The sequence below is a fragment of the Lepidothrix coronata genome, unplaced genomic scaffold (genome assembly GCF_001604755.1).
Source record: "Lepidothrix coronata isolate B3197 unplaced genomic scaffold, Lepidothrix_coronata-1.0 Scaffold331, whole genome shotgun sequence".
NCBI classification, from domain to species: Eukaryota; Metazoa; Chordata; class Aves; order Passeriformes; family Pipridae; genus Lepidothrix; species Lepidothrix coronata.
The window spans coordinates 4844-22484 of record NW_016690511.1 but is presented as its reverse complement, the minus strand read 5'-3'; the positions used below and the strand labels follow the sequence as shown (position 1 = coordinate 22484).

The 17641-nt window shown below is 41.0% G+C and overlaps 1 protein-coding gene across 4 annotated transcripts; it reads left to right on the top strand.

Annotated features, from left to right (window-relative positions):
• The first annotated feature begins 130 nt into the window (after positions 1–130).
• ZC4H2 (zinc finger C4H2-type containing) lies at positions 131–15516 on the top strand. Of its 4 annotated transcripts, none has more exons than XM_017838318.1 (5): positions 131–334; positions 7333–7504; positions 8788–8960; positions 10050–10212; positions 11325–15516. In XM_017838318.1, exons 1-5 carry the CDS (start codon positions 309–311, stop codon positions 11436–11438), a joined length of 648 nt encoding a protein of 215 aa, XP_017693807.1. In that variant the 5' UTR covers positions 131–308; the 3' UTR covers positions 11439–15516. The 4 variants fall into 4 exon arrangements, with proteins under 4 accessions (XP_017693807.1, XP_017693806.1, XP_017693810.1 ...); XM_017838317.1 differs by lacking the exon at positions 131–334 and adding an exon at positions 3723–3925; XM_017838321.1 differs by lacking the exon at positions 131–334 and adding an exon at positions 3936–4102.
• The last annotated feature ends 2125 nt before the right edge of the window (positions 15517–17641 follow it).

Here is a 17641-nt window from a genome sequence, read left to right as displayed (position 1 = left end):
GGGAGAGGGAACGGGAGAGTGCCGGGCTGGGAGAGGAACGGGAGGATGCAGGGCTGGGAGAGGGAACGGGAGAGTGCCGGGCTGGGAGAGGGAACGGGAGGATGCAGGTATAGGGAAGGGGACGGAGAGAGGGACAGCGACAGCTCGTGCTCCCGCCGGGCACCACCGGCTGATGGCTGGAGGTTGTCGTGTGATGGGAGCCAGCCGCGAGGGGGATGTGGGCTCGGGTTTCGGAAGAGAATGGGAAAAGGGAGACATCTCCCTTGGCGTTGTCCCCTACTGACATCTAACCCCCTGGCTGAAACAAGATGAGGCAGCTTACAGAGGATGGCAGGTGTTCTATAAAAACACTGTCCTTTTCCAATTTTGCAGGTCATGGGAATGGGGATGGAGGATGAAATAAAGGATATGACTAAACGCAGATATATTTAGGCCTAGTTTTGGGATAAGCCAAGGTTAACATATGCAGTTACTTAGACCTTTAGTTCCGTAAGATCTAAATGAGTGCTTCAGCATTTGCATGAAACACTGACATTTGAAGAGTAGATGTTCTGCAGATCTCAGGGCTAGCATGTAGTTGCCTCCTATCAGTTTCAGTGTTGCTGGTGACTACTTTCAGCTTCCCAAAGCGTCCTGAAACCAGTATCAGCTTTCCTTTAAAATATGAACTGGACCAGTACAATTGGGATAGCCCACTTGCAGGAAAAAAATCTGGCAACTGTGAGGAGTACATTTTGAAAGCTCAAAAACCCAGTGATATACAGAAAGAATTTATTTCCTTTTAAAAAACTCAGGAATTTAAAGCAAATTTCACAACTTGAGATGCACCATTTTGACTCATCCATTCTCTGATGTTTAGGTTTGACAACACTGCTACACATTCTGCTCATGGTGGTGACTTGTACCTAACCCAGAAGTATATTAGCCAAAGTTCAGTTCTGTTGTATGTTTTACTGGGGAATCTTCTCCATTGGTCTTTAATCTCTAATACTTCTTTAAATGCTATTTGTTTCATAAAACATGTAGCACAATTTTTTAAAATTTGGTTAGAATATTAATAGTTCAAGTAGAAGGGACCTACATTGCCATCCAGACTTGTAGAATTGATTGCTGTAGCTAGGGTGATTACCTAGGCGGAAAAAAAAATCATTCTTGCAGTTAGAATTGTTCTGCACTAGATTTGTTATCACAATGATGAAGTGTGTGGACTGATGTAAGACTGTTAAATGGAAGCAGCTAGCTTTTTTATGTACAAAAATGCAATCCTGTGCTCAATGAAGTAGGGTAGTATTTTAGCAATAATTTCGTTCGGCATAATACCGCAACTTGTTTTGAAATTTATCCGCTTGTTACCTGTTGGTTTAGAAAAGATCAAATAGAAACAAGGTTGAATTTTTCAGGATCATGGGAAATATTTTTTCAATATTTTTTCATTCTTGTGCTTAAGTCTGAAGCTTTCTTTGAAAAATCTAATCTGTGTGCTGAGAAAAACTGATCCTTATTTGGATCCCACATACCAAAGTTTATAAATAGCAGCGGAATAGACAATACACATCAGTGCGGTGGTTTTGGATCATGTAAAGAACTGTCAGACCCACTTGTATACAAGGAAAATTGAAACACAGACATTAAAACACTTGACCGAAGCCATGAGGCACAAGTTGAATGCTACCAATTTGTATGTGCTTGAACTGCAAGTATCAAACTTTGTGACCACTTTGAAATATGGAGATGTAATATTTTTCTGTCCTTTTTTTAAACATGGATAGAAAAAAAATTGTTAATGCTTGTGGGTAGGTTTACTTCCTAACAACTTCCAGCTAAGGTATAACACCATGGAGTGGTTTTCTTTATGTCATTCAAAGCAGAGTAAAGTAACGAATTTGCATTTTCATTTTCTGTCCTCAACATTTTAGTTTAGCCTGTAAAACCAGAAATTAAAAAATAGGATAAACAGGATAAACAGTGCAAAAGTAGGCTGCCCTCCTGTTCGAGGGCATTTTCCTTCTCTCCCTCTCATGTCCTCACCCTACCAGCTCTCATTCCCTCACTGTCTTAGCATCAAGATTCACTGACTGATTATAGCTGACTTGTCTTCTACCCCCTCAAACTAATTAGTTCATCTATTTAAGTCATGCATCGAAGAAGCCTGCCCCCTCTGAGCACACAGCTCACTTAGGGCTCAATCTGACAGTCTTCAATTTTTAAGGCAACAAGAGTTTGCAATTGACTCAAATTATATGAGGATAAGGCTTTTTAAGTTCTGATTTCTTTACAAAAACTGTGGCATGATGAAGAGGGTGCTGATGCCTATCACCATTTTCCTTCATCTTCCTTTAACTGAAAAACACAACAACATAGGCCAAAGTCCTTAAATAATGGAGAAAAGAACTCCTCGTTATTTCATACTCTAGTTTGCTGGCTTTCTGGGCACAGGTATTCATACATGAGGGGGACCACTTGCCCTTAGTCTGCAACTGTAGAAGCAATTGGCTCAGGACATTCAGCTCTGTGACTGGAAGTCCTAGCTCAAGCAGAGCTACCACTTGCCATGTAAATATGTCCATACTGTCTTGTATTCAGCCATCTTTTGTGTTCCCCAAAAATCTTATCATTTTCATTGCTCTCCTTTGCATTCTGTCCATTTTAATTTTAATTTTTCACTTCCTTCTCAGATGAGACACCAGCAAGTTTGATCAGTGCTGAGTGAAGTTAAATACTTCCAGTGCCTTCCATATAACATTTCTGTAATATATTTCAGAAAAATTACCCTGTTCTCATCAGCCTCATGCTACTGACTGATGAGTGGTCTGTTGTATTTGCTAAGACTATGGTACTGCTGCTTATACATTTGTAGCACACAAGTTTATGTTAACATTCATTCTAATGTGCTGATGCTTCAGCCTAGCATGACCATTAGAGCTGGGAAACCCCAGATTAAATGCTTGGACATACAGGTCATGATTGTGAATTTACACCATGGATCTCTTAGGACAGATCCTGGAAGAGACCTTTCAAAGCGTAGAGATACAACTGTTACCTTCATAATTTAAAACACAGTGCTTAGTACGTTACAGAAGGCAAAGAGGAATAATTACCTGGCTAAGGAAAGACTGAAGGTCTATTCAGCAAGCTCTATAAAGTGCTCTGTTATTCTTGGCTAGAATGTCTGTAGAAAGACAAATAGTCACTTTCCTCAATCTAACAGTTTTATTTGCATTGGGTTTGTTTAGGGGTTTTTTTCCATTTTGTTTTGATTTGGTTTGGGGTTGTTTTTTTTTTTAATAATTACAAGTACTATGTACAGCTGCAGAAAAAGAAAGAAAAACCTAAAGAACAAAATCTGTACTTTCTGAACTCCAAACAGTTGCATCACTGAGAGTGTCCAATACAAAACAGCATGATAGTAATTATGACTGCAGCTTACCTTTGCGTCCAAGTTTTTAATCAAAATCATGAACCCATTCAACAGTCTTTTAGTGCCTATTTTAATGAAAAGCTAAACATTGCACAGATCTCAGAAGGAAGCCGCCTCCTCTTTTTGCACTCCTAACAACCTTTAACATAATGAGGTTTGACAAATCGATTTAAAATGTAGTTGCAGGAAGAAGGGCAGGCAAGCTCTGCTCTGCCTTGTGGGTGTTGTAGTCTCTCTGCAGGCTCTTTGCCTCGGCAGCAATAGGAAGCTGGACTCTAATTCCCATATCTCCCACTAGAGTCTCCTGCACAGGCTCAGAGCCCATATGCGAGGAGGGGGTGACCACATTGTGTCTATTGTATGTTTTTAATTCTTTTTTTTTTTTTTTTTTTTTTTAAATTTTCCCTTGGCATTTTTTACGTTTCACAAGAGATTTAAATCGGGAGTGAAAAGCATGGCAGATGAGCAAGAAATAATGTGCAAACTCGAGAGCATTAAGGAGATCAGGTATGTTTGCTTTGTGCTTCATCATTTACATGAAGCAGCTTTTTCCTCGGGGGAGCGGAGGACATGCATGAATCTGAAACTAGCTATTGTGCTACTGAGGGAAAGAAAACTACCGCTGGGTTTAAGATGAGAGCTCAAAATACATTTTTCTAAGCAGGGAAGGAGCATCTGCTGCTGGTAATTAACGCTGGAAGGCGTAGTGAAGGACGGTAACGGTCGTGCATTTCCAGAGAAATTTTCCCGAGTGATAAGGAGGCGGAGTGATGGGAAGGACGGAGCAACCCTAACGCAGCTGGGGGGTCGCGGGTGTTGTGGTGATTTGTTTGTTTGTTTTTAAGTTCTTTGACTTATTATTTAATATTCCTGAGGCTCTGTCTTGAATCTCTTATTTTGCCCGGACGCCCGGGCAGGAGCCTTGACGGGCTGCGAAGGGTAGGGCATGGCACGGAAAGCAGAGTCTGACATGGAAAGCCGAGGGCGGACGTGCCTTTGGGCAGGGCCGGGCCGGGCAGCACTGCGGCCACCGGCGGAGCCCCCCGAGCGGGGCAGCCGCTCATCCCCGCCGGCGGGCGATGCCAGGGCCGGCTCTGCCCGCCGGGCATCCGTGCGAGGGATCCGTGCGGGAGACGAGAGGGAGCAGCTGGACCTTGGCGGCTTCTCTCTGCCCTGCCTTGCGCTCCCGCTCGCCCGAGGCCATGGAGGCGGCCGGGAGATCTCCCTACCTGCTGCTTTTGGCCGCCGCCCCGGGCGCTGGGGATGGGGCCGCAGCGGACCGAGGCCTTTCTGCCCTTCCCTCCTGCCACTGGGCCGGAGTTGCCTCGCTCTGCGGTTCGTGCAAGGCGATACACCAGGAATTTTTATATAGCGTCGTTCCCGGGGGAGTCACAGGATGCTGTGGAAGAGGGGGCTCCTAAACAGCCAGGCATGGTACCACACGTTCCCGCATCGGGGACACTTTTCAAAGCTTTAGGTAAGGCATTGCCACTCTTCGGCTAAGGGCACGGATTTTGAGGATTAGGCCTGAGTTGCCGATATTTAGTAGAAATTCATGCATCCAAAAGCCAAAACACACTACAGGGGACAGTGATTTTGAAAGCAGCTGGGGGGTGGAAGGCATGCCGACTGTGGGTAACCTCGGGGCGATTAGAAGTGTTTTAGGACATTACCACTGGAGAGGGGCTATCAGGGAGAGAGGAGAGAGGGCTGGGGATGAAGGTGTTACCACTGGCAGTATGTGCAGGTGGTCACAGAGACTTCTGGCTGGTAACAGCATCTCTAAGAAGCACACTTTACGCATGGAAAAAGTGAATTAAAGTGTAGGCCTCGGCCTTCTTTACACAATACCACAAAGGTGAACAAAGATCAGGCAAAAATATTTGTCTAGAATCCCCAAACTATTTGTAGAAAGACAACAAATACTTTACAGTCTAAGAAGAATGCTTTTCTACTCAACTGTTAGGCAGGCTCTGTTTTAAAATACTGATCTACGTATGGCCTGCTACAGTTCGTGGTCCAATTATTGTAACACTTCATTTAAATTATTTTTTTCAGAGTGGTATCCTGTATTTGGAAATTCACAGTGCACTCAGTTTTCTGATAGTATATTCAAAGGTGATATGTAAACTGCAGTTAACAGATTTCTGTTATTACTTTGTGGCATAAGGTAGTGTAAAGGTGATGTTACTAGCTTAAGTGTACAAGGAAGTATCAAGAAAGTTGCTTGAATGGATGTTAAATAAAAAAAAATCAACATCAGAAGGTCAAGCCTACTTGCAATATTGATGTCTATTTTGAGTCACCTTTTACAAAATCTGATCCAAGTAACCTATTTATTCATCCCCAAATCTTTTAAAAGGAGCTTGCGTTCTGCAAAGAATTTTCTTCAGAATAAACATGAGAATTTCTTATGTTTACCAACTCACCTTTGATAGATTTAGCAGACTTTATTTTGTTCTGCTTTCCATGTATTCTACATACAGAGGAAAAAAAGTCTTTACAATCAAAATCAAAGAAGTCGTCCATTCCTAGGCACATTGATCTCTGCCTCTTATTAAAGGCAGCTTAGCTGGGTTTTTGAAGGGATTCAGGAATCTGATTTTGGATCTGAGATCTGATTTTGAAGACCTATATCTATATCTGTATCTGTAGATAAATACATATAATTTGTAGTCAAGGGAATACTGTTTTCAGTAAATGTGTTTCATGCCCACAATCCAAACATATATGCACATGCTTATTTTTATGCATTAAATACTTCCACGGAAATAACCCCAGTCATAAAATTAAACAAATGCCTAAAGACTCAGTGTTCTGGCTGGGAGGAGCTAAAAGAGAATGAGAATGAATATATCGATGGGAGATGCTAGTTTCACTGTTTACTGCCCTGTTGGGACACACTTAGTGACTACTGTCATTAATGCAGTATAAGAACTTAAATAGAAGGGAAAAAATATGAGGGCAAAATTCATTAGGCAGTCTAGAGATCACACTTATGATTCCTGTTTTTAAAATTACTGCATGTTGCCTGATGCTAACAGGAAGAGTTGTAATTTGTGTGCACTTTTTCTTTCCTAATGTCAAAAGCTAATCATTTGGACTGAAACAAGCCCCTGCAACTCATTTGTTGTAGCAATCTGGCAGAGCATGGCACCAGTGACTAGTAACAGTGAGGAAATAGATCTATTTCCATTGTCTTTAGGTGAACACATGTAATAAATACAGGAGAGGAAACAGGAAATAAATTGAGGACAAATACTCCCAGTTTCAGTAATCAAAGCTGCCGTTACTAAATAAGTGTTTTAAATAAATGAGAACAATGAGATTTGATGAAAAGAGGAGTAGATGTTAGGTTAGTGGGATACTGCCACATGTAAAGTGGAGGGTAGAGAAGATCTCTTTTTACTGGTTTAAGTTCAATATTTACATTCAGACTCGTATATGTCATTGTGTAGTAAATGACACAGCAACTCCAATGACATTAAATAATACAATGTTGTAGCAACATACTTGAATTCTATCTGCAGTTCATTTTACATTTCTCCGAATCCTGTGCTAAACCTAGATTTTCTGCATTTCTCTATTTTGGAACTAGGGTCAACTGATGCAGTAGAATTCTATTGGTACAAACTCTCTGAATCTACAGTAGCTGTTAAAATCTGACAACGTTCTATTAATTTCGTAATTCAGTACAAGAATTCTCATAGCATTGAAAAGCTCAGCAAAAGAGCTGGGATTAGAATTCAGTACTCTTGTACCTCACCTTTCTCAGACATATTTAGTTTCACCCTTGTCTGTTGCTGCTATTGCCTTCTTCCATCTATCTGATCACATATAAAGTGACACCTCACAAAAATATGTTTCAGTGACTTACTGTTGTCTCTCTATTTTTAATTACCACTGGGATTCAGGAATAAGACTTTGCAGATGGAAAAGATAAAGGCACGACTGAAAGCAGAATTTGAAGCCCTGGAGTCTGAGGAGAGGCACCTGAAGGAATATAAACAGGAAATGGACCTGCTGCTGCAAGAGAAGATGGCCCATGTGGAGGAGCTGCGACTGATCCACGCTGATATTAATGTGGTATGCAACAGTCCAGCTGCAGACAGTCTGACTAAGACACAGTGGCATATGAATCATTCCACAGGCTGTGGAATTGTGCACATCAGTGAACTATCACTGGTTCAATAATCTGGACTTTACAACATCATCCTAGGATCCTACAGAGTGCAAAGTAAATTTACTGCAGGGTAATTGTTTTTTTCCTGTATTGGGCAGGATATTTTGTAATGTTGGCATAGTAAGCACTTGCACCAAGAGGAAAGATAACCAAGCCTATTGTGGCTATGACTTTACCAGTGTCCACAATAACATCAGTCCAGCAGTCCCGCAGAAAACTGTTCTTCCTGTTAGGCTTTTCTCATTGAGCACCCAGAAACAGAGAAACTTTAGCAGCTAGGTGGGACTTTTGACTGGAGGTTTTGGGAAGAAAGATTTTGAGAAAATGCATGGTATTTGTTAAGTTCATAGTAAGAACTGACCTTCATCACTGAGTGGAACCATCAAACAACAAGAAGCACCAGCCTGAAGGGAATTAATACAAAGAAGAGAAAAACAATTTATAAACAGGGAAGATGAGCCAATTAGAGGGGCTAAATAGGGAATATCTTTTTGAATGTGCATTTTTTATGTCATGTTAGGTCACTTGCATGGTTGCTTAGTGCTTTCTAGCTCTGAAGATATCTCTGCTTTGCACCAGAGCAAAACAGCTCCCACATTGTAAACAAGTACAAGCTATATACTGGATGTGCAGACTTCATTTCTTTATCTCTTGAAATGTCCATTCCTCTATCCAGCTGCATAATCTCAACCTCTGTTTCATCCTCCCTTCTTTTTCCAGTCAGATTGTCTTTTTCTCTGCTGCTTTTCCCATTTACTGCAGTAAGAGAAACAGGAACCTTTCCTTGTTTGTTTGTTAACTTCTGACAGTTGGTGTTCAGATATCTTAGAAACACAGAAAATTAGTTTTGTTCTACCTTAATTTCTTTTTTAATGTCTGCTGAGAGTTTTCTGTCAGTCCTCACTTGCCGACTTTATCTGTAGCCTGTCTACCTGCTACTTCTTTGTTCAGAAGGTCATATAGGTTGAGTGCATCTTTTTTAAATGAAAATGCATCTCGTATGTCACTTTCTGTTGCTTCTTCCTTGCCCAATTTTCGTCCTCTCAAACCTTAACTGTTTGCTCTACTATTGCATTGTCTCCAATCTCTTCCAGCTTGCGTTAAAAAGAATCTCTTCTTTCTGATAGTCTCTTGCTCAATTAGAGAGGGACAGTTCTTTACAAGCATGCCCATCCTCCTGTTTCAGATGGAGAATACTATCAAGCAGTCTGAGAATGATCTTAACAAGCTCTTGGAATCTACTCGTCGCCTGCATGAGGAATACAAGCCCCTAAAGGAGCACGTAGATGCTTTGAGAATGACTCTGGGATTGCAGAGGCTGCCAGATCTATGTGAGGAGGAGGAGAAACTGTCCCTTGAGTAAGTCTCCAAAGTAAACATTATCTGGCTTTATGCTTTCTCTCAATTCTACTGGTCATTTTCTCATTTTACTTTTGTTGGTAGGTGGAAAAAAGAACTCAAGAGGTAAGCACGAAAAACAAAAAAGTTAACAAAAAAGGAATGTGTGAAGACATGTATTTGATAACATTCAATCTGAACTTGTTGCAAGGTAAATTTAGATTATTTCAAGCTGCAAAGTCTACATATGACATGAACAAATTCAGGGGTGGTTGGCTGTCTAGATTTTTATACTACATGTTGCATTTTCTAGCAACTTTTTTTTTTCCCCTGAAAATTACTTGTTTAGCAAGCAATAGTAGGAGGCAATACAAGAGAAGGATAAAAACCAAGTATTCTTCAGTTAGTTTGTGCTGCTGCTAGTCAGAATTTTACTTTTTGCTGCCTGCTCAGGGCAGTGGCATTTAACCCTAACCCTAAGACTGTCAACAAGTAAGTTTATCCAAGCTGTGGAAAAGTATGAACTAGGTGGGGGAGAGTGACAGAATTAGCTACTGTTCAAAGAACAATGTCCTTTGTTTAACAGATCAGTTTTAAATGCAAGGGATGTTTTAAGAAGCTTATATTTCTCTTAATGCCCAGCATAATTAAAATAATTTTCACAGGCACACAGTTTTCAAGATTTCCTTTGTATTTCTTTAGAAATGTTGTTTTACATTCCAAACACCTTGACACTACAAAGAATCTATTTATTTACTGCCTACAAAAGTTATTCATTTTAACAGAATTAAACAGAAAAACTCTTTGACAGATTTGCATCTGAAGCTGTTAAATATATGTGTTGTCTATTTTTGATTGGATTAGATTTATATCCAGTTGTACGTCAAGATACCTTCGAAGCTGACAATCTGAAATCTGGCTGAAGTGTACAAATGCAGAGAGAAATACTACCGACTGTTTATGAACTTGTCTTAAGTGTAGGCAATTTGACTCCGGAGGAACATCATAGGGAAATGTGATCCATTGTATTTTAACACAAAATATCCTTTACAGACTAATGAAATACCCCAGAAGGTGGTTACATTTTTGATTTGTTATTCTTCCGTCTAGCTACTTTGAAAAGCAGAAGGCAGAATGGCAGACAGAGCCACAGGAGCCTCCCATCCCAGAGTCTCTGGCTGCAGCTGCAGCAGCTGCCCAACAGCTGCAAGTGGCTAGAAAACAAGATACCAGACAGACAGCAACTTTCAGACAACAGCCACCTCCAATGAAGGTCAGGAGACAAATGTGCTGGGTTTTCTGTTTTGCCATTGGAACACATTATGTTTATGAAGTTGATTGGTATTTGCAAAAAGGAAAAATTATGTGTTCTGATTCTGATTTCCCCTGCAGTGGTTCAAATCAAGAACAACCATTAGACTTAAAGTAGTAGCATCAGTCATCCAGGGTTAAGGACAAGAATCTTTTATGACTTAGGAGTCTCCATCAGCAGAGATATTAGGCAATTCCCACTCCTCTTGTGTTTCACGTGGGAGAAAGTCATGTAAGAAAGAAAAAGAAGCTTGGCAAGAGGAAAACAAGTAGCTGTTAGTTAATGCCATACAGAGTCATATTAGAAGTAATGCACATATTTTATGAGGGAAATTACTGATGGTATATATTACCAGAAAAGATGATTGTTTCTGCACTTGGGATCTTCAAGACTAACACTGAGATTAACTTAAACTAACCACAGGCACTTAAGTGACAGTTTTACTCTGCTCCTCCTGTAGTAAGAAAAGCTAAGTAATTCCATAGAGGTACTCATCCTGCCAAGGTTTCAAAGAGTCACTGACTAAGTAGGCAAAGTGATGTAGATATGTTCCATAGTTATATACTTACTATCTGTAGTTAGGCAATTGAAAAGCTTTTCTGCAAGTAGTATGCTTCAGTCAAATGGAAATTAAAGGGCTTGGTATGGAGCAAAAAGGCAGAGTTCTGTACCTTGTGTTAAATAGGTGGAATTCATCTTATCACTTGCTCCTGCCTGAAATTCTATGACATCACAATTAACCTTCACTGTAACTTCTCTGTCTCAATGAGCTATTATGCATGTAAACACCTCATTGGAACATTTAACACAAAATAGAATTTACTGATAGATGTATGAACCACATGTCTGTGGAATTGTAGTTTTAATTCAATTAAATACTCCAATTTTTCATTTGGCCTGAAATTACTGTACAATCCAGATACCTAGATTGTATAGAATGTAGCAGTGGTTTGCCTTTGAAGGCAAGAAGACTTATTTTTGCCTGTACTGTAACTTAGAATATTGTACTCAATAACTCATGTAACAACGCCGCTTAAACGTTTGTAACAAGAGCCTGCAATGTTGCATTTCAGGCATGTTTATCGTGCCACCAACAAATTCATCGGAATGCGCCCATATGTCCACTCTGCAAAGCAAAGAGTCGATCCCGGAATCCCAAAAAGCCCAAGAGGAAACAGGACGAATGAAATGGAGAAGATTGCCAAGCTGTGTGACCTGTTCCAGTAATCTTCCAGTAGAACTGCAAACGTGCCCAGACTTTACTGAAGTGCAGATTCAAGTGTGACCGTCTTATTGTCTTCTATTTAATGCAATATAAGCACAATGTTCCTGTTCTGTCTTAAGTTCCTTCCGGTCCTTAGGGTTTGGTTTTAGGAAAGAAAGTATTACTGGTGCTACAGTTTAACATTTCAGTTGTTCCATCTTTTGGACTCCTAAACAAACTGAAATTCTTTGTGCAAGTCAGGCTATTTCTGTTGGCCAAATGTGATGACCACAAATGCTTTTATGTTCTCTCTTTAAAAACCAGATGTTACTAAAATTTTTTTAGTAAAACAAACAATTTGTTTTCCAGGTTGGTAAGACTGCATAGGTTTGTGTAGCCAGTAGAACTCTTTTATACAGGAAACGTTTAGGGAAAACAAGATAGGTTATACAGAAAATCAGTGCATTAAGGACACACATGAATTTTGATTTACTGAAGTTTGATTGTAACATTCCCTGAAACTTGACTTGAAACTCGGAAAGTTGATGGCTGTGTATGAATTTTGAAAAATTATGTGATTTGTTGTGCTTCAGCATATTAATAGGTTATTATTTTCAACAGTCAAAAGACCGACTGACTTAAGAACAAGGCTCAAGTGAACTGTATTAGAGGTCCTCCTAGGCTCTATGGCCAACCTGCACATTGTGGTTCTCTAGGGAACATGCATGAAATATCCCAGATCTCTGTGTGCACAGACTGCAGCATCAGCCATTCTGCTGTCTTCCTGGCTTCTACAGCCAAAATCTCCCCTGGCAGACTTATCCTCCACAGGAGCATAGGAAAGTTCAGTAACATGCACGAGGAACAGTGTCAACTAAAAATTATGTATTTCACCAGAACCACTGGGCTTTGGTGTCGTCGTCCTCCCTTAACCAACACTTTCTATTTTTGTGTCTTTTAATAGTCATTTGCAAGTAAGCTTTACTTCAAGCCAGTGTTTTTCCTACTCTCTGTGTGCCAAAAGAACCCTGACTAAGGCATCCAGAGTAGACCCCTCCCTGGATCCATGTCTTCACTTTGTTTCACCCAATGTAACAACAGTTCCTCCAGGGGAACTGGGGAGGGTGACAGTGACCCACTTACAGAAACAGGGCTTAAAATTTACTCATTTCCAATCCCAGTTTTGTCACTGCCTTCGTTGTCTAAATCTTGAGTATTAAATATTCTTTTCACTAACTTCAGGAAGCAGGAACTGCTTGTTCACATTCTTCTGTCTTTAGCTCAAGTTCTTCTCTACTATTATGCTAGAGTGGTTATATTGAAAATTTGGCTTGTTAAACAGGAAGAACAGGGCACTGGCAACTGTAATAAATCCACATAATGCATTTTTGCTGGCCAAATCACATATGCCATCATTAATTTCCCAAGTCTGCCACAAAGTACATGAGTGATTTATTGAATATAGTCCTGTAACTTATGCCAAGTTCATGAGGTATTCTCTCATTTTAATGTTTCATAGCCATATGAACATCTCTCAACAGCAGAGACAGAATGGGGACCGTGTGCCCCTGAAATTATGTGAAGAGCAGATTCTGCTAGCTGAATTACTGGGATTTGGTCTCTCTGCGATAGCAATAATGGAAGATAGTCTGACTCCATGCTCCAAATGGCAGTAATGCATTATGCATATCTTGTAGCACAGTTAGTGGATTCTGCTGTTGAGTGTCAGTGGTCACATGCTGTGTGCCCTGTTCAGAGCAGTTCCTAGCAAGTTGAAGGGAAAACGTACACTAAGATAAAAGTACGTGGACTCCCCCAAAGTACATGCATGAGAGCAGCATACTTTGATGGTAGTTGTACATAAATTTAAGAAGTAGTGACAATGGAGCAGGCAAATGGTCTGCAATGAAGTAGTGTGAATAGAAGGATTGATTTGTAGTAATTTCAACTTAGAGTTCTGAAATAGATAGGGTTAGTCATGGTTGCTCTCACTTCACTGTTAATTTACCAGGTTCTTTCTTTCTTGGGGGTCTCTAAACTGAAGTATGCTTAAGGATGCACCACTTAACTGATTTAGTACAACAGTTTTGTATTTTTACTTTTTTAAACTAGTCTCTTGTGCTCTTGTGTTTAAGAAGGTTAGGGTTTTTTTTTTAAAAAAAAAGTACTGTGTTTGCATCAATCATGTACTAGTATTTACAGATTTGTTTGCACATCCTTTACAAAGTTCTGCCATATGAATAGCATGCATTGCTGAAAACGAGCATAACTGAAGATGAGTCAGCAGTGCCCTGGCAGCCAGAAGGGCCAGCTGTGTCCTGGGGTGCATCAGGCCAGCATCGCCAGCTGGTCGAGAGAGCTGATTGTCTCACTCTACGCTGCACTGGTGAGGCCTTGAGTGCTGTGTGCAGTTTTGGATGCCTCAGTGCAAGAACATCAGACTATTACAGTGTTCCAGAGGAGGAGGGTGACCAAGATTGCAAAAGGTCTCAAGGACAAGACCTCTGAGGAGCGGCTCAAGTCACTTGGCTGGTTCAGTTTTAAGCAGAGAAGGCTGGGGGGTGTCCTCATCACAGCCTACAGGTTCCTCAAGGGGGAAGCAGAGGAGGAGGTGCTGATCTCCACCTTCTGATGACCAGCCACAGGACATGAGGAAATAGAGTGAAGCTGCATTAGGGGAAGTTCAGATTGGACATTAGGAAAAGGCTCTTCTTTGGGAGAGTGGTTAGTCCCTGGTACAGCGAGCCAGGGAAGTGGTCGAGGCACCAAGCCTGTCAGAGTTCAAGGAGCACGTGGATGACACTCTTAATCATAGAGTTTAATGCCAGGTAGTCCTGCAAGGAGGGGGGGATTGGACTTGATGATCCTTATGGGTCCCTTCAAATGTGAGATGACCCTAACTATTTCAAGGAGACAGAATATGTATTATGTATTAAGGGATCATGGGGGTGGGAGCAGGGAGGGAGGTAGTGTCTTTCATAAGGCAGGAGTATTCTTTTCTCTCACAGAATAATGACATAAGTTTAAGTGAAGAGCTCTTCTTGTGACAGCCCTGAGCTCTTTTCTCCCAGGCAAATTTCTCCAGAGACTAGAGGAATAATTATGAAATATTGATGTCTTCTTTTTTAGACAGAGGAGGAAGCTGTCTGAAGTACAGTTCTCACCACAAGTCTACTGCATTTTTGCTCCATGGATTTTTTTGCTCTTCTTTTGTAGCTAAGGTCTTTGTGGATACTTCTTTGCTTGGCTTAAATTTATTCTAACTTGGGTTCAATTCTCTTAATAGTCACAATGAGACCTTCCACAAAGCTTGCAAGACTTTTATATTTACTAAAATCTGGTTTAACCCTGTCTTTGTCATTCCTTTTTAAAATAGGTATTAAAGTGACAACAAAATAACTGGATCCTCTTGGTACAGATGGTTTTCCAGGATCTCCTCCTGATTCCTCACTTGCCTCAAATGATAGTCCTGTTGTTCTGCAACCAGACACCACAAACCCCCCCCAAACAAAACAACAAAATAAAACCCCAAAAAACCCCAAGGCTTTCACCCTGCCACCACTTAGAGCTCATGGTAATAGGATGTGAATACTGTACTGTGTCTAAATACCTTGTTATAGAAATTTTCATACCCAGGCTGGGATACATCAGTTTTTTAAACTTTGGTGCCAAGGACCCCACTAACTATAGAGAAAATATAAGGCAAATTTTAATACTTGCACTTCCTGAATTCCACTTTCGCTTTCTAAACAGGACCTGACCTAACCTGACAGTGGCTTCAAGTTACAGAAACTAAATTTGAAAGAATAGACATGGATGTATTATCTAAACAGCATGCTATTAAAAAAGTAAGACTTCACTAGCACTTTAAGTAAAGTGCTTTATTCCTTTATTTTGCAGTTTTCAAATTCCTAGGTTTACATTTTGGAATTTATGTGTTTTAGCAATATCTGGTGTTTTCATTGGCTTCTGTGTTTTAAATATTTTACTCCTGTGCCTTGTGGGAGTAACTGTTTAATTTGTCTGTACAGTCCTTTTTAATAAATGTTTGTTTCATGTCATGCTTTCTTCCTGCACATCTGTTATTTGCTTATGCTACCAAGAAGCAGCCATATCCCAAATGGTAAGACTCAGCTGTCTTAATTTTACAGGATGCAATTAGCCACAATTCTGTTATACCTTTACAGAAACTTTGTGGACATAAATATGCAGAAAGAAAGATCCCTTCTAATCAGCTTTAGAAAACAGAAAGGAAAAGGAAATAGTACAACAGGTTTTAACATAGCCAAACTTCTCAGTTTTGCCTTCTAAAGTTAAATTGAAAGTAACAATAAATATGATTCCCTCTCCAACTTAAAGCAGAGGATAGCTGTCTTCTCAAGAGTCCTGCTTTGTCATTAGGAGATTATATCTACCAGTGCTTGCTAGAAGTTGCTTCTCTCATCAGACTGGTGAGCACTCCTTAATCCAGCTCTCTCAGGAATGCCCACACAGGCTGTACACTGCTAGCAAAGGAGGTAACCTACTGCATGGGAATGAAAACACTTTTGAGAAAAAATGTAATCCATTGGCAATAGCTGGATTCAGAGAAGAATGTCTATCCCAGACCTCACAGAGCTCAGAACCTGAGATTGGCTAAATAAAGGAAGCATGATTTTTTTTTCCATAGGTAATGTCTTCAAATACAGATAAACCACAAAATCTAACAACTACTCTAATCTTTCCTTGTACCATAGTTATTCCAAGACAAAACAAATAATTTTGACTTCTGTTCATTTTGTTTAGCAATCTGAATTGTTCAGATTTTGAAACATCCCTCAGTAATTTCTGTTCATCCAGATGCTTTTTTCAGTTCCTTAATCCTAATCCCATCTGTAACATTACTTAGAACAGTAGTCACAAAGCTAATACACATTCATAGCTTCCTAAGAACTAACTCTGAAATATTCCCTATAACTGACATCAGCTTCAGTCATATTTGCCCAAGCTTAGCACGATCCTGCCATAAAATGAGCTGCAAAACCCTGGATCTTCCGCAATCTAATATTAAAGTGTAGCATTAAAAATCGTCTAATAATTTAAGGAAAAAAAACCAAAAAACAAAACAACAGAGCCCCAAAGCTTGTCCCACCCTTAAAATCACTACTTAAAAATTTCTATTGTGCTTTTCAGCCTTCACTGACCTTACTTCTAACTTCCCTCTCTTCCCAGAAACAGTAAAAAACCCAGAAGATCAGTGATATCTACTTATTTGTGACCCAGTAAAGATCTTCAGTGTTTTGCAGTACTTGACAAGGGTGGGTTTTACCACAGGAAAGATTAAGGAGGTTTTAAGAAACGTTAGAGAGTGTTGTCTAATGTTTCCATCAGGGCATCCAAGCTGTCTGCTGTCAGCTCAGAAAGGAAGGCAAGCTGCACGGTTATTATTGGCAAAGGGATGAAATAACGTTTATTGTTGCTTTGGCACTTTATCGTTCTTAAAAATGAAGGAAATACTTCTGAAAGGCGACGTGGGTCTTGCAGGACGTTTATTTTTGCCAATCTGCGCTCCGGGAGTCCTTGAGGTCCTTGGAGGTGGGGGGGGGGCGCGGCTGCAGTGCCGCTCCCGGCCGTGTCCGCCAGGCGGCGACTGCGAGGCGGGGCCCGGCGCTCGGGGCGGGCTGGGAAGCGGCGCCTGCGCAGAGCGAGGCGTTGGCCGGGCCGGGCCGGAAGCGCTCGGGGCCGCCGGGCAGGGCAGTGCCCGGCTGGTGGGTGCCCCGCAGAGAGAAGAGCCCGGCCCTGGGAAGGCAGGAGCCTGGGCTCGAGCTGCTCTGGACCGCTGTGGGGATGGGTTTGAAGTTTTGGGATCGCTTGTTTCTGTCCCTACCTTCCCACTGAAAACAATAACTTAAGAAGTCCTCGTCTGGACTGGTCCAGAGAAATTGTGGAGTCTCCATCCCCGGAGATGCTTAAAACACTTTTGCTCAGGCAAAGTCGTGAGCAACCTATTCTGCCTAATCCCACTTTTTGAGCAGCAGAGATTGGACTAGATGATCTCCAGAGGTATTGTCCAACCCCCACCATTCTGTCCTTCTGTAAAGGGGCTTTGCGCTGCCCTTTTGAACTGTAATCTGTGGATGACCTGTGTTGAGGTCACACTGCAGCTTGTTACACTGCAGCTTGTCACACTGAATGGCAGCCTGAATA

Bases quoted from the DNA above. Each gene is read 5' to 3' on its own strand.
- ZC4H2 (XM_017838317.1), top strand. From the start codon at position 3,873: ATGGCAGATGAGCAAGAAATAATGTGCAAACTCGAGAGCATTAAGGAG. The intron at 3,926-7,332 runs GTATGTTTGCTT...ACTGGGATTCAG, and splicing joins GAGAGCATTAAGGAGATCAG to GAATAAGACTTTGCAGATGG. The intron at 7,505-8,787 runs GTATGCAACAGT...CTCCTGTTTCAG, and splicing joins TCCACGCTGATATTAATGTG to ATGGAGAATACTATCAAGCA.